This window comes from Triticum aestivum, chromosome 5A (assembly GCF_018294505.1).
Source record: "Triticum aestivum cultivar Chinese Spring chromosome 5A, IWGSC CS RefSeq v2.1, whole genome shotgun sequence".
Taxonomy (NCBI): domain Eukaryota; kingdom Viridiplantae; phylum Streptophyta; class Magnoliopsida; order Poales; family Poaceae; genus Triticum; species Triticum aestivum.
Window position 1 is genome coordinate 240506426 of NC_057806.1, and position 26355 is coordinate 240532780.

The following is a 26355-nucleotide window of genomic DNA, read 5'->3' on the forward strand; positions in this document are numbered from 1 at the left end:
GCATGAGACGAACACGTATGCAAATGCAATGCACATGATGACATGATATAAGATGCATGACAAAGACAAAACACACAGAGACAAAAACCCAACAACGAGGAAATAATATAACTTAGTGCCGAAAAAGGCAAGAGTTGGAATACAGATAAGGCAAGTTACATCCGGGGTGTTACATCGAGCCATGGAACTTTCAATGAAAGCACCAATGTCGGTGTCAAAATCGACCGATCTCGGGTAGGGGGTCCCAAACTGTGCGTCTGAGGATCGAAGTTAACAGGAGGCAGGGGACATGATGTTTACCCAGGTTTGGGCCCTCTTAATGGAGGTAATACCCTGCTTCCTGCTTGATTGACTTTGATGAGTATAGGGGTTACAAGAGTTGATCTACCTCGAGATCGTAATGGCTAAACCCTAGATGTCTAGCCTGTATGATTATGATCGCCTCTACGGACTAAACCCTCCAGTTTATATAGACACCAGAGGGGCCTAGGGTTGTATAGAGTCGGTTTACAGAGGAAGGAAACTTCATATCCGAACACCAAAGCTTGCCATCCACGCAAAGGAGAGTCACATCCGGACATGAGGGAAGGCCTTCTATCTTGTATCTTCATGGCCCATCAGTCCGGCCCATGTCACATAGCCCGGATGCCCGGGGACCCCCTAATCCAGGACTCCCTCATGCGCCATGACATTTACCACATCTTTGCGTGCACAACAAATGAATTTGCTCTCATGAATGCTTTACATATCTGTCGATATCATCTTCATAAGTTTCATGAACCTTGCCACGAACAATCTTGTCGCACAGACTCATGCTTACATGATGGACATCTTGTGTGCGCTAATCATTGTATTTCTGAGTGTCGTTTGTGCTTCCTCTTTTTACATGTATATCACTCCAGAGACACCTTGGAGTACTTGGATTGCGCCATGCCTTCACCTTTGTCCAATTACAAGTGCGTCCACGATAACCGTTTCCATGATGACGAGGATTACAATTCGAGGTCGGATCTTTCCCGGCAGGGGGGCAGATGATGCGGAGCATCCTACGATCATCCCCATGTACGCTACGACTACTCCCCAAGCCCCAAGAGGACATACGATGAGACCTCAAGCATATGCCATTGGACACAAGGTTATCCCGCTCCTCTCCGAACCGTCACTTTCCACATATGAGACATGGCTAGTACCTCATGCATGGACTTTGTGTATACTCAGGCACAACCGAGGCAACCATGGAGAATCTAAGGACCAAGGCCAAGCATGGAAGAGAAGAAGGAAGAAGAGAACAAGCAACTCAGGAGTTGCCCGGATGATCCGGACCGAGACTCGAACAATCCGGCCCTTGGCCCGGATGATCTGGCTACGCGCGACATGAGGACAACAAGCCCCCAGACGAATTCGGATCATCCGAACCAACACCCGGACCATCCGAACCCACCCGAACCATCCGGGCCACCCGCGACTGCCATGACACTTTTGGACGATCCAGACGGTCGCCCGGCTGAAGAATGGAGATTAAGAGATAGTAGACTTATTGTAATATAGTTTAGTTGCATACACATTGATGTTTAGTTGGCTTGTAATATAGTCTAGTTGCACACACATTAATGTTTAGTTGGCTTGTAATGTAGTCTAGTTATACACACATTAATGTTTAGTTGGCTTATAATGTAGTCTAGTTGCACACAAATTGATGTTTAGTTGGCAGGAAGACTAGTTGCACACGCATATACTTAGTTGGCTTATAATGTAGTCTAGTTGCACATACATTAATGTTTAGTTGGCTTGTAATGTAGTCTAGTTATACACACATTGATGTTTAGTTGGCTTATAATGTAGTCTAGTTGCACACAAATTGATGTTTAGTTGGCATGAACACTAGTTGCACACGCATATACTCAGTTGGCTTATAATGTAGTCTAGTTGCACATACATTAATGTTTAGTTGGCAGGACTATTGACACACACATGTTTAGTTGGCGCGGCAATCTATTCTAGTTGCACATACATTGATGTTTAGTTGGCAGGACTAGTTACACACATATATGCTCAGTTGGCGCGGACTTTTAGTCTAGTTGCACACATTGATGTTTAGTTGGCAGGACTAATTACACACACATATGCTCAGTTGACGCGGCAATGTATTCTAGTTGCACACACATAGATGTTTAGTTGGCAGGACTATTTGACGCATACATATGTTCAGTTGGCGCGGCAATGTAGTCTAGTTGCGCACACATTGATGTTTAGTTGGCAGGAAGACTAGTTCGTCGAAACATCCCCATGCGGGATCTATTTTTGAAGAACACGTCGCGAGGGTTTCAACGATGAAAACGGATCTGATTTTCAACACACGGTTTAGAACATATGTTTTTTATAATTTTAAAAACCAAAAATTAGTGCATAAGGGATGAACATGAGAAACATTAATGCAATGTCATGCAGATATCCATCAAGTAAAAAAAAACCACATGGAAATGATTAATTAGCAATGTTATTTTTATCCACATGGATTATTAAGTAACAACATGCTACGTGCCAAAAAAAACGGCCGCCCAGGAGCGCTAGCGGGCGCCCAGCCGCCCGCTAGACGCGTCCTTCTTTGAATCCTTTCGGCCTTTTGAAACCCAGCTAAAACCCTTCACGGTTTTTTGTTTTGTTTTGACGGTTCTGCACCGTGTAGTTTCCGCCTCCTGCACAACGTAGGGTTTCCTGAGCTCCGCCCCCATGGCGCGCGTCGCCGCCTCTAGGCTCGCCACCGTCGTGACCTCCTCGAAGTCGAAGGTGAGCTCATGCCCCTCCCATCCCTCCCCGCTTCTCCCTCTCGCTTCTCCTCCCATCCAACCCTGGTTCCTCACGGCCAACCCATTTTACCTCCATGCCAGCTCGAGGTGTTCTCCCGCCATCTCCCCGCCGCCTCGTCGGCGTGGGGCACCCCGTCGCGGCTTCCCAATCCAGGTCAGGCCCCTCTCTTGAAGTTTAAATTTCGATATTTTCGCGTGAATTGTCCGAGAAAAGCTGACCCGAGATCACTGAACAGCGAGGGAGAGAAGGAGCCCGAGTTGGTGGTGCCCGAGCAGGTCGTTCCATGGTAAGCCCTCCGGTAGATTGATGTGTTCTGCTGTGCAATACCATTTCTCAGATAGCAATTTGTCTACCTCGGCGGGCGTACTTCAGTTCTGTAACCACTGTCAGAGTTGAAAGTTGGAAACCAAGTGTTGGGCATTTTGTAATTAATGCGCTTCAGTTTGCTTATTTTTAAGCTGCTGTGAGAGTAGCTGTTCTGCGGTTAGTACATCAGATTGTAGTTGCATGAGTTCTGTTAATCAATGGTTTTCCTCAGCACATTGCATCTCTGCTTGAATGGGATAACATATCCCTTCCCTAATTGATTGTGGAAAATAAAAGAGCAAGCACCTATGCATATAAAAACATCTTAACCAGACAAGATTATCGTACTTCACTGCAATAGGAAAAAGAAGCAGGGACGGAGCCACGAAATTGTGAAGGGGGTGGGGGGGGTCATAATAGACACAATAGCATGGTAAATATTGTAACACCTAGATGCTCAAAATATGTCCGTTGTTCTGCAATGTAATTTACAACCATCATCATTGACACACTTGACGGTCTAGATAATTTCTTCAGAATTAAAATTGCCTACTAGTTCCGATTGGCTTGAAAATGTTCTAAACTGAGCTCTTCCTCTTCATATCTGTAAATAACCATAATTGGACAATTAAATCTTGTATACGGTCTATACGCCTGTTGTCAACCTGGTAATGATGTCCTGAGAACTCAACTTATTGGATTGATAAAATTATGAATTGATTGAGCTCTCTTCCTTTCCATGTACGCATAAGCACACGGAGGCAATCAGAAATTTCATAGTTAAAATTTAACGTTTGAAGTTTCTACAATTCTATTTAGGTTTAAAGGCATGAAGTAATCTAATGACGAAAGTAAACTAATCCTTTTCCTTATGTCCTTGCCGCACTGTTGTGTGGCCTGCCAAATGGCAGTGCGCCAGTGGATCGCTGCCCGGCCGCCCCCAAATGATAGTGCAATAGATCGCCGCTGTGACAGTAGGCAGCTGGCGTGAGGCGTTGATTGCATCGCCGCAGCAGCCAGGAAGCGGAGAGAACTGATTTGTGTGTCCGTTCGTGCCGATGACAAGTCCTACCTAGGCCTGCAGTCCTGCACCCTATTTCAAACACGATGGGCTCTCCTTTTCTTTTGCCGGCTTTTGGGCTTTTGGTACACAATATGTTATAAGTATGTCGGCTGTTAGGAAGGTAATCACGAATAATCTTGGAGGCTTTACGTTTCCTCACACAGCGATAGGGGGAGGGGGGGGGGGTGCGAACGGTAACAGAAGCTGCGTAATTCAGGGAAAAACTATATTAAAGGGGAGATAAAATCGTTTTTTTTTGGGGGGGGGGGGAGGGGGCCTCGTCCCCCCTTGAATCTGTCCCTGCTAATAAGTATCTCAACCAAATGAGATTATCATACTCTTGTAATAGTGAACAAATCTGTTATTTTGTCAATTTTTAAATGAAGTCAACATTCATATCTGAATCCTTTCAGTCCAGGCAACCAGCATTTCTTCTATCAGTAAAAGTATGTGTCTGTGGGTGTCAACCATCTTGGCATATTGGTAATTTCCTTTGCATTAAACACAACCCATCAGTGTTATGGTCACTCATATCGATGCTAGCTTGCTATGTCCAGTGTTGAACACTTTCCCTGATTCACCAACAGATGGTTCAATATCCCCAAAAGGAATCAACCATAATATATCTCTCACTGTCCTTGCCAGGGTTATATTATTCTGTAGATTATGTAGCCACTAGACACTTTATAATCTTCCAAGTGGCGCTAGTTGTATACAAACCCATAACATTGTCAAATTCCTAGTAACTTGTTGCTATCGTGTCAAACGCAAATCAGGTGTTCGTTTTCTTTTGCCTGTTTTCGAACTACGAAAGTATGAATAGAGCAATATGGTACACTCATCTGACTCTTGACTCTAGCTTCCTAGTGGGCCAGTGGGCGTCTTGATTCAAATGAATTTAGTAGGTCACGATCCTTAGAAATTCTTTCTGTAGTGGTAGTTTGATTGTTGGACTTTCGATCTTGGGAAATTTTATTATGTGCCACTTTGCACTTAATTCTAATGGAACCGCTTGGAAATTGCTATGGCTCATTACTTTCTATGTTTTTCGTATGATGTAAATGAAGACACTTTCGTGCAAATTCCTATGGTTTCTGGGCATGTAAGACTCAAGAGGGCATGCCATTGCAATCCTGCATTTTCCCTATTTTAGTGTTCCTGAAATTCTGCAAATTGGAGTGGCCCTGAAGCTGGGTTACTGCTGCTCGTCCTTAAAAGAGCACGTCACCGCTATGAAAGTTAAAAGAAGTGTTCCTAGGTGCTTGCCTAGGCACGCAAAAAAGCACTGTCGTGAAAAGATGGTGCATGGCAGGTTGTCTCTGTCACTGCTGGTGGCTTGGTTGTTTGTGGAAGCTGCATATGAACTAAGGCATACTTAACCAAAGTAAAGCAGCAGTTTACTGGGATAAATGGCTTTTGGAAATGGTTGGACCCCCCCCCCCCCTCCCCCCCTGATTTCTCCTTTCCAGAGCTGGCCAGCTTGTTGCTGCTGCGCAGTCGCTTAGGCGGGCTATACGCACAAAAGCCTAGTGCCTCGTTGAACCTTTACCATGACGGCTGTATGAAGTATAAAGAGACAATGTAAATTTATGCTTGATTTTATCATTTACCAGTACCCATATTGTCATTGCCATTTGTCAGACACAGGCACTCAGCCTTGGACCATTTGTAATGCAAAAGTCTTACTTCAAACTTGCCTTTAATTTGAATTATGAGTGTGACTCCCTTTGTTGTTTTTCGTTTGGTAACTAAATTCCATGTTCCTTTTGTTTATTTCTATGATAAGAAGTTAAGAACTTATTTTTATGATTTTAGCCACAGCGAGGGTGAATGCAAGGGATTACTATGATGTGCTCGGAGTGAGCTCGGATGCTTCTGCATCGGACATAAAGAAGGCATATTATGGGGTCTGTATTCACTTTGTCTCAATTAAGGCTTACGATATTCATTATTGATCAGTTATAACTTGATTAACTTTCTGGAGGTTCCTGTTTATTCCAAGATGTTACTATACTATACCAGAATGGTTAACATGAAACAGGGCCTGGACCAAATAAATAAAGAAATTTGACATGTTGTTGGACATACCATCATATTCTCTTGTTAGCTCGTTATGTGCAGAAATGCACTATAATTGATCAATAATGCCTAGCTGGATCTTTCATCAGGATTGGTTAGCCAAGATCTGTTTCGGAATTTTTAAATTTTGGCTAAAGAAGGGAAAATCTCTACTCACCTAAGGTTTTCTAAGAAGTTTATTCTCGCCACGGGTGGTTCAGGTCTAATTGTACACACCACCACAAGCTTTGACGTGCTATCTTCCAGGGCTTCTGCAGAGTGGATTAGCATGCTGCCAGTAGCCTTGGCAGAAACCAGTTATACTGCCTTTGTAAGATCTTTTGTTGTCGCACGATGTCTTTCAGAAACTAGATACGTTATTTGTAGTTCACCTTTTTAGCCATGCCACCTCGCACTTGCCGATCTAGAGAACATGGCAAAATTCCAGAGAAACAATTAGATAATGCCAGGCCCTGCTCACTCGCAATGTTAGCCTACAGTTTCTTGTTTAAAAGAGATAAAGTGCCCTCACTTTTGTTACATTTTGTCATGAGAGGTTTCTAAACTGAAATTACTAGTGCTAGTTTTAGAATCCAATGAGTATAGTTGGGTCATGGTGCACACATTCTTAAGTTCCAGACAGGCGATTGTTTACTTCTGCAACAAATAGGTTTTTTCCTACATGGAACACTTTTTGGACCAGTAGAGAAGCTATTTCTTGTCAATGATGGCTTATGAGAGAGATAGTCCTGCCCCCTTGCAGAGACTGTACGCCTAAAGGATCAACTTCTTGTGATCTACCGTTGAGGATCAACTACATTGTATTTTTTATAGCTTCGGGCTGTTTGATCAACAATTCATGATCTTCATGTACTAGATGATCTTTCTGTCTCCTTTGTAACATTTGTTAGCTCATCAAATTTTAGCTTAACTGGCATGCTTCTCCAGCTTGCAAAGAAGTTCCACCCCGATACTAATAAAGATGATTCTGGCGCAGAAAAGAAATTCCAAGAAGTTAACCGGGCCTATGAGGTATGAAGTTTTCGTAGACACAATTTATTCTGTTTGGTGAGCCATGGCGCATGTTTATCTAAAAGACTGCTATTGTTTGTGATTTTCTCTTAGGTTTTGAAGGATGATGATAAGCGCGAAACTTATGATCAGGTTCTTACTTTGTTTTGTATGAAAATAAAATAATATTAATATGTAAACTCAATGCCATCATAAATAAGAAACAAGTTTTTAATTTCATTTCTTTCTGTGTTAACTGTTTATCTAAGCTTGCTTACATAATGATAACATTGATTTTCTAATCACTAAAATTAATTCTAAGATACACGAAATCTAGTGCTTATGTATAACTATTACCTGTTGACAGCTTGGAGTTGAAGCTTATGAGCGCCTAGCATCAGGGGGTGGCCCAGATGGTTCCCCTGATAGCGGTGGGGACTTTGCTGGTGATAATCCATTTAGTGATATTTTTACCGATGTAAGAGGTCCTTTGTTTTTATTTAGTACCAGTAAATTGGCCCTTGTACATTTTTTGGTTGTCACTGTAAGCTGTTGTATCCATGAGGCTGTGCTTTACAAACTCAAAATATGTGATTGCCTTCAATGCAGGGACTTCAAAACATAAGTGGACTTTTTTTGTTTGAACCATGCAGGAGAACTGCATGTGAAATATATAGATAGAAGAAAAGGGGCGAACAGCCCATACGTGACTTAAAAAAAATTGTACAAAGGTGTTCATGTAAACATTGTAGTGCACTTATGGTTTTTAACCTAATGCAGTTCCTTTATTCATTAGTGCAAGGCCTAGGCTTATGTATACTTTAATAAACATATTATATGAAGTAGTTCCTTGATATTTTATTTTTTTGCCATGTCAACCAGATCTTTGACAGAGGAGGCCAAGATGTCCAGGTTACTCTTCTTCATTGCAACGGTTACTTTAAATTTGATATATTGTTGCAATGCTCATTTTTTTTTCTCAATTGTAGATTCCTGTTGAATTGTCATTCATGGAAGCTGTCCAAGGATGCAGAAAAACTATTACATATGAGGCTGATGTTCTCTGTGGGACCTGCAGTACGTGTTATCATCTGTCTATTATCCGTTGATGTAGGAATTTTCTGAATTGTGCGCTGTTATGTGGCTGCTAGAAGGAGGGCGCGAGAGGACCGGCCGGGGGCCTTTTTGCCCATGGCCGGGCAAGAGGGAAGGGATTTCCTTCTTAATTCTCGCTTGATTAGATTGATACATCTCCTCCCCTTATATAGAGAGGTTTACTTGACTCCCCAGCAAGGCTTACTTGACCCCTAAGCAAGCGACCCTTATCTCTAATTAACCCTAAGACTAACGGGCTATACCGCCAGCCCAGGCCCATTAGGCCCATTACGTACTCTAACACTACACCCCACCTGGACATGCAGCTTGTCCTCGAGCTGCAACCTAACCAACTTATACCATGACTCGACGCAACACAAACCTAACACCTAAAAACAAGCCTTTTACATCTCGGCTTGTTTCATTACTCTCAACCTGAAATGGACTGGGAGGCTTTATTTTGGGCTATTTTTTTTAAATAATACATTTTTATATTAAATTTCAGAAATATTACGCCGTAATTATATTTTTTAAAAATATTACCCAATCGGCCTACTGCTGACCGATTGGATCCAGTCGGCCTGCTGCTGGCCGATTGGCCCCCAGTCGGCCCACTGCCGGCTGATTGGATCCAGTCGGCCCACTGCTGGCCGATTGGCCTCAGTCGGCCCATTGCTGGCCGATTGACACCCAGTCTGCTTCCTCTAGGCCGACAGGTGCATGCACCCATTTATCTGTTAAATAGGTATTTGAAAAATGTTGAGGAAGTATTTGAAAAAAATATTGATCATGCATATAAAAATGTTAATCAAGCATTTTAAAAAACATTGAACAAGTATTTTGAAGATGTTGAACAAATATTTGAAAAATGTTGAATAGGTATTTGAAAAATATTAAAGAAGCATTTTAAAAAATGTTGATCATGTATATAAAAATGTTAATCAAGCATTTGCAAAAAATGTTGAACAAGTATTTCAAAAAATGTTGAAAAAGTTTTTGAAAAAAATATTAATCATGTATATAAAAATGTTGAACAAGTATTTGAAAAAATATTAATCATGTATATAAAAATGTTGAACAAGTATTTGTAAAAATGTTGATCATGTATATAAAAATGTTGAACAAGTATTTAAAATATGTTGAACAAGTATTTAAAAAATGTTAAACAAGTATTTTTAAAAAATTGAACAAGTCTTTGAAAAAAAGTTTAACATCTGGAAGCTGGTGGGGTAGTTATTAGCTGCGTTGGGGATCGATGCCTGGTCTCCATGGCAATCACCAGAGTAGCTAACTACCCCATTAGTTTCCAATTGCTGGTTCGAAAAGGGATCGCGACCAACTAAAGGTGACTGAGCCGGTCTTCTCTATTATTTCATTCTTTTTTTCTTTTCTTTCTATATTATTTTTCTAATACTTGTTCAAAAAAATTAAATACTTGTTCAAATTTTTTCAAATACTTGTTCAACATTTATATATACATGATCAACATTTTTACAAATAATTGTTCAACATTTTTATTTACATGATCAATATTTTTTTAAATACTTGTTCAATTTTTTTTTTCAAATACTTGTTCAACATTTTCTTCAGATACTTCTTCAACATTTGTTGCAAATGCTTGATTAACATTTTTATATATACATGATCAACATTTTTAAAAATACTTCTTCAACATTATTCAAATACCTATTCAACAGTTTTCAAATATTTGTTCAACATTTTCAAATACTTGTGCAACATTTTTTTAAATGCTTGATTAACATTTTTATATGCATGATCAACATTTTTTCAAATACTTCTTCAACATTTTTCAAATACCTATTCAACAGATAGATGGGTGCATGCACCCGTCGGCCTAGAGGAAGCAGACTGGGTGCCAATCGGCCAGCAGTGGGCCGACTGGATCCAATCGGCCGGCAGTGGGTTGACTGGGGGCCTATCGGCCAGCAGTAGGCCGACTGGATCCAATCGGTCAGCAGTAGGCCGACTGGATCCAATCGGCCAGCAGTAGGCCAACTGGATAATATTTTTAAAAAATATAATTACGGCGTAATATTTCTGAATTTAATATAAAAATTGTATTATTTAAAAAAATTAGCTTATTTTGGACCCAACATAAAGTGGACACCATCCGCACGTTGGACGTGCACGTGTACAGCCACCTGGATCCCATGGACACCATCTGGACAAAAGGAGTGCATGTATATGGCCACCTGGAAGTGGTCGCAAGAGTGACCAGCAGAGGCGCCCTCGCGGCGGCCGGCGGCGGAATGCAGTGGTGCTACGCTCCTGTCGGTGACACCATGCCTTCTCCCCGCCGGACGGCTGTTGGTCTGCACCACACAGAGAAGAGTGGAGGGCTTTCGATGGAGAATGGCGAGGAGGGGTGCGCCCCCCAACCGCCGATGTCGCAGACTTTGAGGTCGCTGTCCATGGGGAAAACAGCATGCCCGCCGCCCGTGGGGAAAACTGCATTCCCAAGATCCCCGACGCAGCGGACGAGATCGAGGTCCTTTGCGCAGCGAAGCGCAACTGGGAAGAGCGGCAGCTGCAGACCACGCATCTCCCGCACACGCCGACGCGCTAGGAGGCCGCGCGCAGCAGCCTGCAGCCTCACCGCCGCCGACACGTGGCGGGTAGCGATCCAAGCTGGAAGCGGTGACGGCGACGGCGGGAACTTGATCTGCTGGATGGGGACGCCCTGGGACGGCGGCGGCGCTGATGGGAACGAGGTCGTTGCAGTCCCGTCGTAGGGCATCCCATACTGGTACGAGATGACCGGCGCTGTGGTCGCGTCCGAGGGCGGCGGCGGCGGGGGTAGCTGCTGTTGGTGTGGCGGCGGAGGAGGTGGCTGCTGGGGATGCGGCTGGGGCGCATAGGGCCCGACGAGGAAGGCCTTGATGCCCGCCACGCCTGCTGTAATTCCAGGATTGCGGCTGTCATCTGCTCCGGGGTGAGGACGAGGGCGGACGGCGCATGGGCAGAGGGTGCAATCGCCCTTGAGGACGTCAGCACGCCCAATGCCTGCGCGCCTGCTGTGTGGGGCAGCAGCGCCGATGAAGACGCTGGTGGCGGCGGGTAGGTGTGCGGCGGCGGCTGGTGGGAAGAACTCGGTGGAGGGCTGGATATGATCGAATCCGGGAAAGCTGATACCAGATTGTTATGTGGCTGCTAGAAGGAGGGCCGGCCGGGGGCCTTTTTGCCCACGGCCGGGCAAGAGGGAAGGGATTTCCTTATTAATTCTTGCTTGATTAGATTGATACATCTCCTCCCCTTATATAGAGAGGTTTATTTGACTCCCCAGCAAGGCTTACTTGACCCCTAAGCAAGCGACCCTTATCTCTAATTAACCCTAAGACTAACGGGCTATACCGCCAGCCCAGGCCCATTAGGCCCATTACGTACTCTAACATGTGCACCCCCACCCCCACACCTCTCGTTTGATGGCTAAAATGTAACATGTATTGATTGCAGATGGAAGTGGCGTTCCACCTGGCACTATACCTCAAACATGTAAAGCTTGTAGAGGTGCTGGTGTGGTATGTCTCCTTTTAAATGATGTTTTGACAGAGTATTTCACTCGGAGATTACTTTCTTGACCTTAAAAGTGTCGTCTTATGAGTACAGACATTCATCCAGAGGGGTATGTTGAGTTTTGAATCTACTTGTTCTCGGTGCGGTGGAAGCGGAAAAATTGTGAAGGTACATTTCTGCTTCAAAGGCTTATTTTGTCTATATGTTCCTCCAAGTTTAGTCTTTATGGTATTATTGTCATGTGAGGTGAAGTTGCTGTCTGTTATGATGCTCAGTTACATCACTGTCATATGAGGTGAATTAACATCTTTGATGCTTTAAACAATTTGGGGTAGTAATTCCTAAAATTTCTGCATTATGCCAAGTACATGATATGAATTGCTCTATGTGATTGTACAGTAAATTGTTAGTTCTGAACTTTCTGTTCCATGATTTATCCTAACTTAATCTGCTTTTCCATGTTTCACTTGAAGAATTTTTGCAAGACATGTAAGGGCCATCAGCTTGTCAAGGGGAAAAAATCAGTCAAGCTTGACATAATGGCTGGTAAAAATGACTAATCATTACCATGTATATGCTTGATATCTGAATCTTGGGTTCTTCTGGATAAGGTTTTACTTGCCCATGCGAGTGCGCTAGAGTAACAAGGGGCATGTGCATGCCAAAAAGGTTGGCAACCATGTAAACTAGATAGGGTAGATTTGGCCCGTGGCAACAAACCAAACATATTCATTTTGCATATAATTTTTGTTTATCGGTAGCTTTGCTTGCTGTAAAGTGTGAACTAAGACTAACTTACCTAGGTGGACATACCACTGATACCAACCCAACTACTTGACACAATGCAGAAGTAGATCTCCCCTTCCAGACTTTATTTATTAGCACTACTAATGTAAAGATGGTACTTTTAACGGCAGTGGCGGACCTAGAATCTCAGACTTGGGGTGCCACAGTTCAAAGTTTGTGAAACTTTACACTATAGATAATTAGATAGTATAATTTGGTCTAAACATCGTCATAATCCTGCACCTGTTCAGGCGCGCATCCGGACTGAAGGTGAACTTCCAGAAGAGCGCTGCGGCCCTGATTCGGTGTGACACCGAAGATGCTGCCCACGTCGTCCAGCACCTGGGGTGCCCCATCGTCGATTTTCCACTCACCTATTTGGGCATCCCACTCATGTTCCATCGCCCACCGCCGCCCAGCTCCAGCCCGTCGTCGGCAAGGTGGCAGGGAAGCTGCCCTCCTGGAAGGCCTGGCTCATCAACAAGGCTGGCCGCTTGGCCTTCGTCAAGGCCGTCCTGAGCGCGATCCCCATCCACCAACTCCTCGTGCTCGCGCCGCCAAAAAAGACCCTCAAACTTCTGGAAAAAATCGAGAGGGGATTCCTCTGGGCAGGCCGCGCTGAGGCCAATGGGGGCAACTGCCATGTTAACTGGCGGCGCGCTTGTCGGCCAATCCCGCTTGGCGGCCTTGGCGTGCACGACCTCGAGTGCACCGGACTCGCCCTGCGCATGCGCTGGTTATGGCCGAGCCATGCCGGTGACGAGAGGGCCTGGAGCGGCCTCGACCTGCAGTTCTCGCATGAGGAACGCTCGTTCTTCTTCGCGTCCACGACAACGACGATCGGGAATGGCCTGCACGCCCTCTTTTGGGAAGACCGATGGATTAACGGCCGCGCCGCCAGTGAGATCGCGCCTCTCCTATACGTTTGCATCCCCAAACGGCGCCGCAAGTCCAGAACTGTCGCCGACGGCCTCCATAGAAACCAATGGGCTACCGACATCCATGGCACGATTGGCATACCGGAGATAGGCGAATACCTCGGCCTTTGGTGCCTGATTGCCCAAACCACTCTCAGCAATGAGCTGGACAGCCTTCGCTGGAAGTGGACTACGAATGGAGAGTACTCTGCCAAGGCCGCATATCTCGCCACCTTCCATGGCTCCACCCATTGTCAGGCTTGGAGGCTAACCTGGAAGTGTTGGGCGCCGCCGCGGGTGCGTTTCTTCCACTGGCTAGCCAACCTTGACCACTGCTGGACAGCCGACCGCCTCGCGCGCCGCAACCTGCCACACCCACAACGTTGTCTGCTTTGCGATCAGGCTCCGGAGACGCTGCATCACTTCTCCTCGGATGCCCCTTTGCCCGACAGGTGTGGCACGCGATCCTCTCATGGCTGCGCCTCTCCTGCCCGCCGCCCAACAACGACGCCACACTTCACGATTGGTGGCGAATGGCAAGACAGAACACGCCCAAGCCTATGCACAAGGGTCTTGCCTCCGCTACCCTGCTCGTGCCATGGATGATTTGGAAGCATCGCAATGGCTGCGTCTTCGAGGGTGCTCGCCCTTCTACCACCTCGCTGATCGCCGCGGTCAAAGACGAGGCTGCACTTTGGGCCAGAGCAGGGGCCCTAGGGTTACGCGCCATTCTACCACAAACCTGGGATGTTCACTAATGTGCCTGTACTTGCCTTGTAACCAGCCTCCTAGGAGGATTGTACCAAACTCCTTTTCAATACAATGAAACGCAAAGCTTTTGCGTTTTCTCGAAAAATAATCTCGACAAGTAGTCTTAAAGTTGCATTAACTTGTAGGTATTTAGTGTTAGGTACATACTAAAAAATGTTTCACCCCCACTAAATCCGGCCCTGTTTAACGGCAATAGCTCATTTCACTGTTCTATTAAATATGCTTCTATTTAATTATTCTTCCTTTTCTGTTAATGTTTGAGTAGTTGTGACTACAAGTATGCAACTGTGCGAGTTCTTTTGGAGTCTAGGAAAATACTTACATTTTTATGTGTATTATATATAACTAGAACGCTTCTTCAGGAATTGATGACAATGAGGCTATAAAGGTTCGTGGTCAGGGTGGTGCAGATGCGGAGCGCAATAAACCTGGTGACCTTCTTTTGACTATCAAGGTTACATTTCTCTTTGGTCAAATTTCCAACTCTATCTGTCAGTTAAATTGGTACTACGTCTGTAAACTTTTATTAGACGTTTTAGGTTACTAAAGTAGTGACCTAAAATGTCTTATAGAAGTTTACAGAGAGAGTATGTTTCAAGTGAAATTATGGCTTGTTTGTGTTGCTGCACTGTGGAGTCTAGTTAGTCAGGACAATTTATTAATTTCTTCAATATTTTTCTATGAAAAAAGAATCTTCATTTGTAAGTGCTTTCGTAAAGGAGCCCTAATACTCATTTTCCTATTACAGGTCAGAGAGGATCCTATCTTCCGTAGAGAAGGCAACCATGTGCATGTTGATGCTGTTCTAAGCATGGCCCAGGTGAACTCTCTTACTATTGTTGCCCTCCCCTTTGTTGTTTTCACCGATCTGAACTCTTTAAGTAACTGCATTATGCAGATCACATCTTTCTTTCTGGAAAACAAATATTCAAATTACGTCTTCTGCCCTGTGTCACCAACTCACCTCCTACTATGCACCGATACTTTGCACAATCGTCCTATCAGTATCACCAGACTTACCTGATACTGTTAGGCCATTGATACAGCTCAGATGTGTATTAGGCTCTGTGAGTTAGTTTATTTAAAAAATAAAAAAAGATAAAAGTACGATGCCTATGTTACCGTCATGCATTGCTCCGTATATTTTTGGGTATCTAAAACTGCTTGATTTACAGGCTGTGCTAGGTGGGACTGTTACAATACCTACCCTCACCGGAAATGTTTCAGTCAAGGTAGGCATACATGGACTATTTCAGTTTTTGGGTTATGGTACATGACACGAGCTGACTATGCTGCTTGTATTTGTTGGATGATGCTGTTTCTTAAGGCTCACGTTGCATTTGGTTTTCCCTGTCTAGGTTCGCCAAGGTACCCAACCAGGAGAGAAGGTTGTCCTACGGGGCAAAGGTTGGTCATTGTGGTCACCTAAATCCCTAAAAGAAACCCCTTTATCTGGGTCGTGGGATTTCGATCCAAATGTTATTAACGCACGTGCCATTTCCCTCTTTATTTTTGCAGGAATAAAGGCGAAGAATTCGTCATCGTACGGGAACCATTATGTTCACTTCAACATCAGAGTCCCAACGTATGTTTCTTTGCCTCAACTAAATTCAGTTGACAGAAGAAAAGGAAAGAAATGAAACACCAAAATGAACATATTGTTTTGTCTGTGCCATTTGTAGGGAGCTGACACCACGGCAACGGGAGCTGATGGAGGAGTTTGATAAAGAGGAGAGCAACGACGTGGCGAGAGTTGCGGCTGCATCTGGATGAGATTTTTATGCTCCTCATCGATTGATTGATTATTGGCACACATAATAAGTCAGATGGCCTTGAAGGGCTTGGTGTACCCTATATGTCCCTATCCTTGTTTGTAGGCGTTAGATGGTGAGTTTTGCCCTGTATAATATACACGTCACCATAACTGATAAGCCTAAATTATATTGTATAAGCATCTGATTTATATTCACCACTTCCTTGTGGTACCATTGTAACAAGACATAAGTTGGAACCGATGGAAGCAACGTTTTTGGATGAGAATGTATCAGCATTTTTGTTATAAACATGAAACAAATGGAACGGATGCCATTTGCTGACGTAAAATGCACGTCTGCACCGGGCGGCAGATGCCGTGCAGCAAATCCATCTTGTTTGGTTATATGCAAGTTCTGTTGGGGAGCGGATTTTCTGCTACTCTCAAGTTGTTTTTTCTTATAAAAACCTAGAATTCTTTTTAGATGCACTTCAAATATTTTTGGGAATATTGTTGCTGATGGACCACGGTCCAGCACGGTATGCACATACAAGATGAGAAGCAAATATGTGAGGCACTTAATGCTAAATTCGATGCAATGGATGTAGACAGTGAACTCTACAGCATTTTTATGACTACAAGATGGTTAGCCACTGTTTTGTAGTTGAATAAGCTCATGAAGTACAACGCATTGTGAAGGAATTAAAACTCCTTAGTCTGTCTTATCCGATAAATTTGTGGCCGGGTGCATGATTGCAAAGCTGTCTCCTTTATGGAGGAGTTTGGCCACTACTAGGAAACATAAGAAACATGAGATATCAGTTGAAAACGTGATATCATCTCTTGATGTTGAGGAGAAAGTTATTGCTAAAGACACTATTGAGAAAGGAGGTGAGGTCTAGTCTAGCGTCGATATTGTGCAGAGATACCCACACAACAAGGACAAAGGGAAAAACAAGTATGTTCTCAATAAGCACGTCAAAACTACTGCCTTCACGAAGAAGAAGATGAATAAGGCTACGCTAGAGTGTAATGAGTGCGGGAGCTCGGACACTTTTCCAAGTGCCCAGAACATGGTCGCAGAGGGAACAGGCTCCAAGAATGTCAACATTGTGACCGCTAACAATATTGATGGTATGATAATTTGCCTATTGTTCTTTCAGCATTTCAATCATCATTTTGGTGGACTGGTTTTGGTGCTAATGTTCCAGTGTGTATACTGACGTTTGTATGTTCACTTCTTATCATGCCGCACAGTATTTTTTCGTCCTAATAAAGAATGGGTGGAATGGTTCCGTTTGTGGTATTGGCAAGGTGGATCTGAAGTTCACTTTGGGAAAAATTGTGCAACATGTTCCTACTATGAACAAGAATCTTGTTAGCGGCTCTCTTCTATGTAGAGATGGGTTTAAAGTAGTTTTAGAGTCGAATAAAGTAATTGTGTCGAGATATGAACAATTTTTTTTGATAGAAAGACTGTAAGGGAACCCCCTACAGTATAATTGGTGCAACAAACCCAAATTGCAAGTACCAAGTCTTGAACCTGGATGGGTGGGAAGGCATCAGCCCCTTCCCACCACTAGGCTATGCCTTAGTCTGCGAGATATGAACAATTTATAGGCAAATGCTATGAGTGTGGAGGCTTGTTCCGCTTTTTTTTGCAGTAAGTCAGTGAACCAAATTTGTGCTGGTATTAATGATTATGCAAGTGTTTGACACTCTTGTTTATGTCATATTAATTTTTGTTTAATGTCTCGGCTATCCAATATAAGTTTAGTTTCAAATTTGACTATCGCCAAAAGTTTTAAGTGTCGTAGTCATGTGCAATCGAAGCAACCTTGGAAGCCGCATACGACAGTCGAGGAGAGAAACTTAGCACCTCTAGAACTCATACGTTCTGATCTATGTGAGATAAATGGTGTATTGACAAAAGGTGGAAAGATATATTTCATGACGTTGATTGATGCTGCCAGTAGATTTTGCCATGTTTATTTGTTGCAAAGTAAAGATGAAGCTTCATACTACTTTAAATCTATAAGGCCGAAGTTGAAAATCAATTAGAGAGAAAGATCAAGCGTTTTATGTCGGATCGTGGTGGCGAGTAATTTCTCAAAATATTTGGCGAATTCTGTGAAGAACATGATATTATTTCATGAGAGGACGACTCTCTATTCTCCCCAATAAACAATAAATGGGTTGTCGAGAGGAAAAATCGGACATTTACTGACTCGGTGAATGCCATGTTAGAAACCGCTGGTTTATCTAAGGTATGATGGAGGAAGGCCTTTGTTGACTTCATGTCAAGTCCTGAATAGAGTTTCTAACACTAATAAAGAGAAAACCCCTTACGATGAGTGGGTTGAGAGAAAACCATCACTTTCTTATTAGCACATTTGAGGGTGCTTGGTGAAAGTCAATGTTCCAATCACTAACAAATGCAAACTCAGACCAAAGACTTTGGATTGTGTCTGTAGAATATGAAGTATAGGCTGTGCAAACACAATACATTGATCGGTGCACCAGGCACGTATATATGAGTATAGAGAGGGGCCACAACCTCGACTATACAAAGGAAACATGAGGTGGGCTCAATACACAATATACACATACATAATATACTCAACCCCCCCCCCCCCCCCCGCAGTCAAAGCGGCGCCAGTGACACAGAGACTGGAACGAAACTCCTCGAAGGTGGAAGTCGGCAGGCCCTTCGTCATCACATCGGCGAACTGTTGTGCAGTCGGAACATGAAGGGCCCGAATACGTCCAAGGGCCACTTGCTCGCGCACAAAGTGAATGTCCAGCTCAATGTGCTTAGTCCGGCGATGATGAACGGGGTTGGTGGAGAGGTACACTGCAGAGATGTTGTCGCAGTAGACAACCGTAGCCTGGGAGATATCGTGATGCAGCTCCTGAAGTAACTGTCGTAGCCAGGTGCACTCGGCAACAATGTTAGCCACAACTCGGTACTCAGCCTCCGCGCTAGAGCGCGATACTGTGGGTTGTCGCTTGGACGACCACGAGACGAGTGAAGGACCGAGGTAAACGCAGTAGCTGGAGGTGGACCGACGAGTGTCGGGGCAGCCAGCCCAGTCTGCGCCGGAGTAGGCCACCATCTCTAGAGAAGCAGACGCCATGAGGGTGAGCCCAAGAGTCATCGTGCCGCAAGTGTAATGGAGGATCCGCTTCACGAGAGTCCAATGGGAGTCACGAGGGGCGTGCATGTGGAGACACACCTGTTGAACTGCATAGTGTAGATCCGTTCGGGTGAGAGTCAGATACTGAAGAGCACCGACAATGGACCGGTAGAATGGAGCATCCGACGCTGGCGAGCCCTCAAGAGCAGAAACCTTGGCCTTCATGTCAACAAGAGTAGTAACAAGGTGACAGTTGAGCATGTCAGCACGCTCAAGGAGCTCGTGCGCATACTTCTGCTGATGAAGAAAGAAGCCATCCGATCGCCGAACGACCTCAGTGCCAAGAAAATAATGTAGAGCACCCAAGTCCTTGATGGCGAACTCGTCATGCAACCGGAGAGTAATATGCTGAAGAAGAGCTGCGGAGGAGGCCGTCGGGATGATGTCGTCGATGTAGAGGAGCAAATATGCAGTCGTGTCACCATGGCGATAGACAAACAATGAGGGGTTCGAGCGAGTGACGATGAAGCCCAGTGTCTGAAGAAACCCGGCGATCCACTGGTACCAAGCGCGAGGTGCTTGCTTGAGCTCGTATAGAGACTGGGACAGCAAACACACATGGCCAGGAAGAGATGCGTCGACGAAACCTGTGGGCTGCTCACAATAAACCTGCTCCTCAAGATGGCCGTGGAGGAAGGCGTTGGAGACATCCATCTGATGAACTGGCCAGCCTCGGGACATCGCAAGCTGGAGGACGGTGCGGATCGTGCCCGGTTTGACAACCGGTGCAAACGTCTCAGTGAAGTCAACTCCAGCGCGCTGTCGAAAACCACGAACCACCCAGCGAGCCTTGTAGCGCTCAAGTGTACCATCCGAGCGGGTCTTGTGGCGAAAGACCCACTTGCCGCTAATGACATTGGCGCGAGGAGGCCGGGGAACCAGTGTCCAGGTGCGGTTTCGCTGGAGAGCGTCGAACTCTTCCTGCATCGCGGCAAGCCAGTGAGGATCACGAAGGGCTGCGCGAGCGGACGGAGGAATAGGGGACGGCTCCGCGGTGGAGGCGGCGAGGAGGTACTCTTCGCTCGAGTACCGTAGACTCGGACGGTGAATGCCAGCTCGGGCCCGTGTGACGCGGTGAGACGACAGCGCCGGGACGTCCAGCGAGGCGGGCGGCAAGACGGTCGGCGAGGTGGCCAGCGAAGCCGCCGGCGAGGCACCTGGCGTGGCAGCCGGCGACGGGGCCGGCGAAGGGGTGGCCTCCGAGGTGGCCGGTGAAGATACCGGCGACGCGGCGGCCGACGAAGATGCCGGCGAAGAGGCCGGTGAAGATACCGACGACGCGGCGGCCGGCGAAGTGTTGGGGAACGTAGTAATTTCAAAAATTTCCTACACACACGCAAGATCTTGGTGATGCATATCAACAAGAGGGGAGAGTGTTGTCCACGTACCCTCGTAGACCGAAAGCGGGAGCGTTATAACAACGCGGTTGATGTAGTCGTACGTCTTCACGATCCGACCGATCAAGTACCGAACGCACGGCACCTCCGAGTTCTGCACACGTTCAACCGATGACGTCCCTCGAACTTCGATCCAGCCGAGTGTTGAGTGAGAGTTTTGTCAGCACGACGGCGTGGTGACGATGATGATGTCCTACCGACGCAGGGCTTCGCCTAAGCACCGCTACGGTATGATCGAGGTGGATTATGGTGGAAGGGGGCACCGCACACGGCTAAGAGATCAAGAGATCAATTTTTGTGCCTATGGGGTGCCTGATGAAGCTATGTACCTAGGGTAGGGTCATGGACCTGTCCTAACTGCACTACCCAAGGACATCTCTAGAAGAAATCACCTTTCAATCGACTTGCAGGTGTTCCACTCAACAGACTCGAAGACATTCGACCGAGAAGCAATCACTCGACCAAGATCCAACCACTCGACGGCTAGGAGACCTAAAGTCACTCCGCACACTAACGGTCGGTCATTAAGTAGCTTTTATGGTCATCATAGCACTTTATTACTAGCATTACCAGTAACGCCCTGCCTTAATATACATTGAACCCTTTGTAACGTGGGCTGGTCGGGGTCCTGGCGCACTCTATATAAGCCACCCCCTCCTCCGAGACAAGGGTTCCCACCCCTGTAATTCATACTCTCATAATCCAGTCGACCGCCTCCGGGCTCCGAGACGTAGGGCTATTACTTCCTCCAAGAAGGGCCTGAACTCGTAAACCTTGCGTTCTTACAACTTCTCCACAGCTAAGATCTTGCCTCTCCATACTTACCCCCCTACACTACTGTCAGACTTGGAACCACGACAGTTGGCGCCCACCGTGGGGCAGGTGTTTTAGCGTTTGTTGGAGGAGTTGCAACCTTTTCCGACCTGAATCATCATGGTTTTCGGTGGAGTTTTGGTGGAGGGCCGCGAGATCCATCTTGGTGCGCTCACGTTCATCGTCGACGACTCTGCTTGGCTCCAGGAGGCTCCGCTCGACGTGGACGCACTCCCTGTTCGCGGGGCAACGCACTTTAGCGCGTGCGTCCGCGACGTTCTCCTGCGGCAACCGTCGACCCCCTACCGGTCGGCTCCTGTGTTGTCCTCCCTCCCCATCTCCCGCCGGCGCAAGCGCTCCGGTCGGTCGAGACTTCAGCGTTGGGTGAGACACGCGGTGGCACGTCGGTCGGCCACCCCTCAAGTCGCGGCGATCGAGCCCGACGAATCCCTCTACGGCATGTTCGACCGGCTCCGCAGAGACTGCATCCGAGTGCGACAGTAGCAATCCGGCGGCGGAGGTTCTGATGGTCAATGGACCGCCCAGTCCCCCCGGTTTTCCCCGCACCGACGGAGGCGCGGGTGGAGGCGACCCGTCGCATCTCCATGAGGAGTATCTTCCCGAGCCTCTCACGTCGCTGCAGAGAGAAGAACTTCGCCACCGGAACGTGGATGCACTGCACACTCCTATCATTGGAGAAACCCTCGAGGCTCGCGCCTTGGAGGACGCGCGCCTAGCAAACTTGGCCGAGCACACTAGACTGGAGAACCTCCAGTGAGCACTCGACGAGCGTGCGCGACAACGGGTTCCCGAATCCAGTTTACGACAGCTCTTCCCGCCCCCGCAGGTATATTGAACTCTGATTCAGAATTTAGCAGCTGCGGCCCGTATAGCGGAGTTGATTCAGCCTTCCCAGTCGGAGGCTGGCAGAGGCTTGCTGCAGATCAGAGCGTTACTCCGGGCAGCAGGAGATCAGAATTCCGCTATTTCTCAGTCGCGGAACAGGATTCACAGCAGATCCGTTGCCGCAGACACAGTCTAGTCGGCTCACAGCCCGAGATCGCCCCTGAGGCGTGAGGGACGTGGAGACCGGCGTGACCAGTATGGGAACCATGAGCAGTATGATCACCGAGTCGACCGTGACGGTCGACGTCGAGTGCCCACGCCTCCCCCGAGGAGCGGGTCGTATGTGCCTCGCCAGCAGGATGACAGACGCCCTCATAGTGGTGGGCGAAGGATTCCAGTCGACCCTAGAGGGCCAGGCTTTGACGCGAGATCCATTCTCGTCCAAGGTTTGGTCGACAGGAACAGGGCTCACCAAGAAGGTCACGACAGAGATGCACCTACCAGCAGCAGAGTACATGTTTCGGGGCCAGAGTGCTTTAGTAGAGCCATCAGGGCCGCTGTGATTCCTCCCAACTTCAGGTTGGCGACTGGAGTCAGTAAGTTCACTGGCGAGTCCAAGCCCGATACTTGGCTTGAGGACTACCGAGTGGCCATCCAGATTGACAGCGGTAATGATGAAGTGGCCATGAAGCACCCGCCTCTCATGTTGGAGGGCTCAGCCAGAGCGTGTCTGAACCAGTTAGCACCTAGCAGCATTTACACTTGGGAAGATATCTCCCGAGTGTTCGTCACCACATTTGAAGGCACATGCAAGTGACCGACAGGGCTGACGGAACTGCGGTCTTGCGTGCATAAGCCGAATGAAACTTTGAGGGATTACATCCAGAGGTGGATCACGTTACATCACTCGATGGAGAATGTGCCTGACCACCAAGTAGTTTGTGCCTTCAAGGAAGGCGTCAAGTACAGAGAACTGAATTTGAAATTCGGTCGAACCGGGGATATGTCCCTGAATCGGATGATGGAGATTGCCACCAAGTACGCTAATGGTGAAGATGAGGATCGATTCAGGAGTGGCAAGCTCAAGTCAGTCGCCCAAGAAACCGGAGAAAATTCCAATCGGAAACAGAAGCGGAAAGCCGAGCCAGTGGCTCCCGGGGAAGCCTTGGCTTTAACCCAAGGAAAGTTTAAAGGGAAACCTAAAGGGCCTTGGAACCCCCAAAAGGTTAAAGACCAGGACAAAAATGATGTGTTGGACTTGCCATGTCTCGTCCACACAAAGAAAGATGAAGAGGGTAATTTCATTTACCCGAAACATACCACTCGACAGTGTCAACTCTTGATCCAGCAGTTCCAGGGCAAGCAGCCCAAAGGTAAGGAAAATGAGTCAGACAAGGTCGAGGACAAAGAAGACAGTGACGACGGATACCCTCAGGTCAATTCCACTCTGATGATTTTTGCCGATGTTGAAAGCAAAAGTCGACTGAAAGTTATTAACCGAGAGGTGAATATGGTCGCTCCGGCGACACCTAGTTACCTGAAATGGTCTCAGACTGCCATAACATTCGACCAGTCCGACCACCCAACGCACATCGCCAGCCCTGGGAGGCAAGCTTTGGTGGTCGACCCAGTTGTTGAAGGCACCCGACTGACCAAAGTCCTGATGGATGGTGGCAGCGGTTTGAACATATTGTATGCTGAGACATTGAAAGGGATGGGCATTCCGATGTCCAGACTCAGTGCCAGCAACATGAGTTTCCATGGAGTCATTCCTGGGAAGAAGGCTGAATCACTCGGCCAGATTGCTCTTGATGTGGTTTTCGGTGATTCCAAAAATTACCGCAAAGAAAAATTGACATTTGAAGTTGTAGACTTCCAGAGTGCCTACCACGCTATTTTGGGGAGGCCGGCTTACGCATGCTTCATGGCCCGACCATGTTACGTGTACCTCAAATTAAAGATGCCTGGCCCCAAAGGTGTGATCACTATTACGGGCAATCGGAAGAAAGCGGAAGAATGTTTTCAAAAAGGTTCGAAGATCGCTGATGCTCAGATGGCAGTAGTGGAGTTGCAGGAATACCAGAAGACTGCAGACCCGAGTGATTTGTTGAGAGCCAAGAAGCCCGCTACAGAGTCAGCTTTTCAGTCGACTGGCGATACGAAGACAGCTCACATCCACTCGACCGACCCCAGCGCTGCTCCAACTCATATCTCGACAACACTCGACTCCAAATAGGAAGAAGCGCTCATCCAGTTCCTCCATGAGAACTGGGACATTTTTGCATGGAAGCCCTCTGACATGCCGGGTGTTCCCAGGGAGCTGGCTGAGCACCGCCTAAGAGTCGACTCAAAAGTAAAACCTGTCAAGGAACATCTCCGATGGTCCGCCGCCCTGAAGAGAAAGGCCATCGGCGAAGAGGTGGCTCAGCTCTTAGAGGCGGAGTTGATCCGAGAAATCTACCACTCCGAGTGGCTCGCCAATGTTGTCATGGTCCCCAAGAAGGACAAGTCACTTCGCATGTGCATTGACTTTAAACATATCAATCGAGCCTGCCCGAAAGATCATTTTCCTCTCCCCCGCATCGACCAGATAGTCAACTCGACTACGGGATGTGAGCGACTGTCTTTTTTAGACGCCTATTCCGGGTACCATCAGATCCGTCTGTTGTTGGAAATATGCCCTAGAGGCAATAATAAATTGGTTATTATTATATTTCCTTGTTCATGATAATCGTTTATTATCCATGCTAGAATTGTATTGATAGGAAACTCAGATACATGTGTGGATACATAGACAACACCATGTCCCTAGTAAGCCTCTAGTTGACTGGCTCGTTGATCAATAGATGGTTACGGTTTCCTGACCATGGACATTGGATGTCGTTGATAACGGGATCACATCATTAGGAGAATGACGTGATGGACAAGACCCAATCCTAAGCCTAGCACAAAGATCGTGTAGTTCGTATGCTAAAGCTTTTCTAATGTCAAGTATCATTTCCTTAGACCATGAGATTGTGCAACTCCCGGATACTGTAGGAATACTTTGGGTGTGCCAAACGTCACAACATAACTGAGTGGCTATAAAGGTGCACTACGGGTATCCTCGAAAGTGTCTGTTGGGTTGGCACGAATCGAGACTGGGATTTTTCACTCCGTGTAAACGGAGAGGTATCTCTGGGCCCACTCGGTAGGACATCATCATAATGTGCACAATGTGATCAAGGAGTTGATCACGGGATGATGTGTCACGGAACGAGTAAAGAGACTTGCCGGTAACGAGATTGAACAAGGTATCGGGATACCGACGATCGAATCTCGGGCAAGTATCGTACCGCTAGACAAAGGGAATTGTATACGGGATTGATTAAGTCCTCGACATCGTGGTTCATCCGATGAGATCATAATGGAACATGTGGGAGCCAACATGGGTATCCAGATCCTGCTGTTGGTTATTGACCGGAGAGTCATCTCGGTCATGTCTGCATGTCTCCCGAACCCGTAGGGTCTACACACTTAAGGTTCGATGACGCTAGGGTTATAGGGAAAGTATGTACGCGGTTACCGAATGTTGTTCGGAGTCCCGGATGAGATCCCGGACATCACGAGGAGTTCCGGAATGGTCCGGAGGTAAAGATTTATATATGGGAAGTCCTGTTTTGGTCACCGGAAAAGTTTCGGGTTTTATCGGTAACGTACCGGGACCACCGGGAGGGTCCCGGGGGTCCACCAAGTGGGGCCACAAGCCCCGGAGGGTTGCATGGACCAAGTGTGGGAGAGGACCAGCCCCAGGTGGGCTGGTGCGCCCCCCACAAGGGCCCAAGGCGCCTAAAGGGGAGGAGGGGGGCAAACCCTAAGGGCAGATGGGCCTTAGGGCCCATGCCTGGTGCGCCTCCCTCTCTCCCTCCCCTTGGCCGCCCCCTAGATGGGATCTAGGGGCCGCCGCCACCCCTAGGGAGGGAACCCTAGGTGGGGGCGCAGCCCCTCCCCTCCCCCTATA

General features: G+C 46.8%; 1 protein-coding gene across 1 annotated transcript; it reads left to right on the top strand.

Moving 5' to 3' along the window:
- The first annotated feature begins 2642 nt into the window (after nt 1–2642).
- Nucleotides 2643–16386, top strand: LOC123102885 (chaperone protein dnaJ GFA2, mitochondrial). Its single transcript, XM_044524344.1, has 18 exons — nt 2643–2787; nt 2889–2961; nt 3044–3094; nt 5993–6084; nt 7184–7267; nt 7361–7399; nt 7614–7724; nt 8129–8158; nt 8236–8323; nt 11816–11880; nt 11969–12043; nt 12349–12421; nt 14712–14803; nt 15098–15169; nt 15525–15581; nt 15708–15756; nt 15868–15934; nt 16032–16386. The coding sequence occupies exons 1-18, from the start codon at nt 2731–2733 to the stop codon at nt 16120–16122; spliced, it is 1266 nt and encodes a 421-aa protein (XP_044380279.1). The 5' UTR covers nt 2643–2730; the 3' UTR covers nt 16123–16386.
- Nucleotides 16387–26355: the final 9969 nt, after the last annotated feature.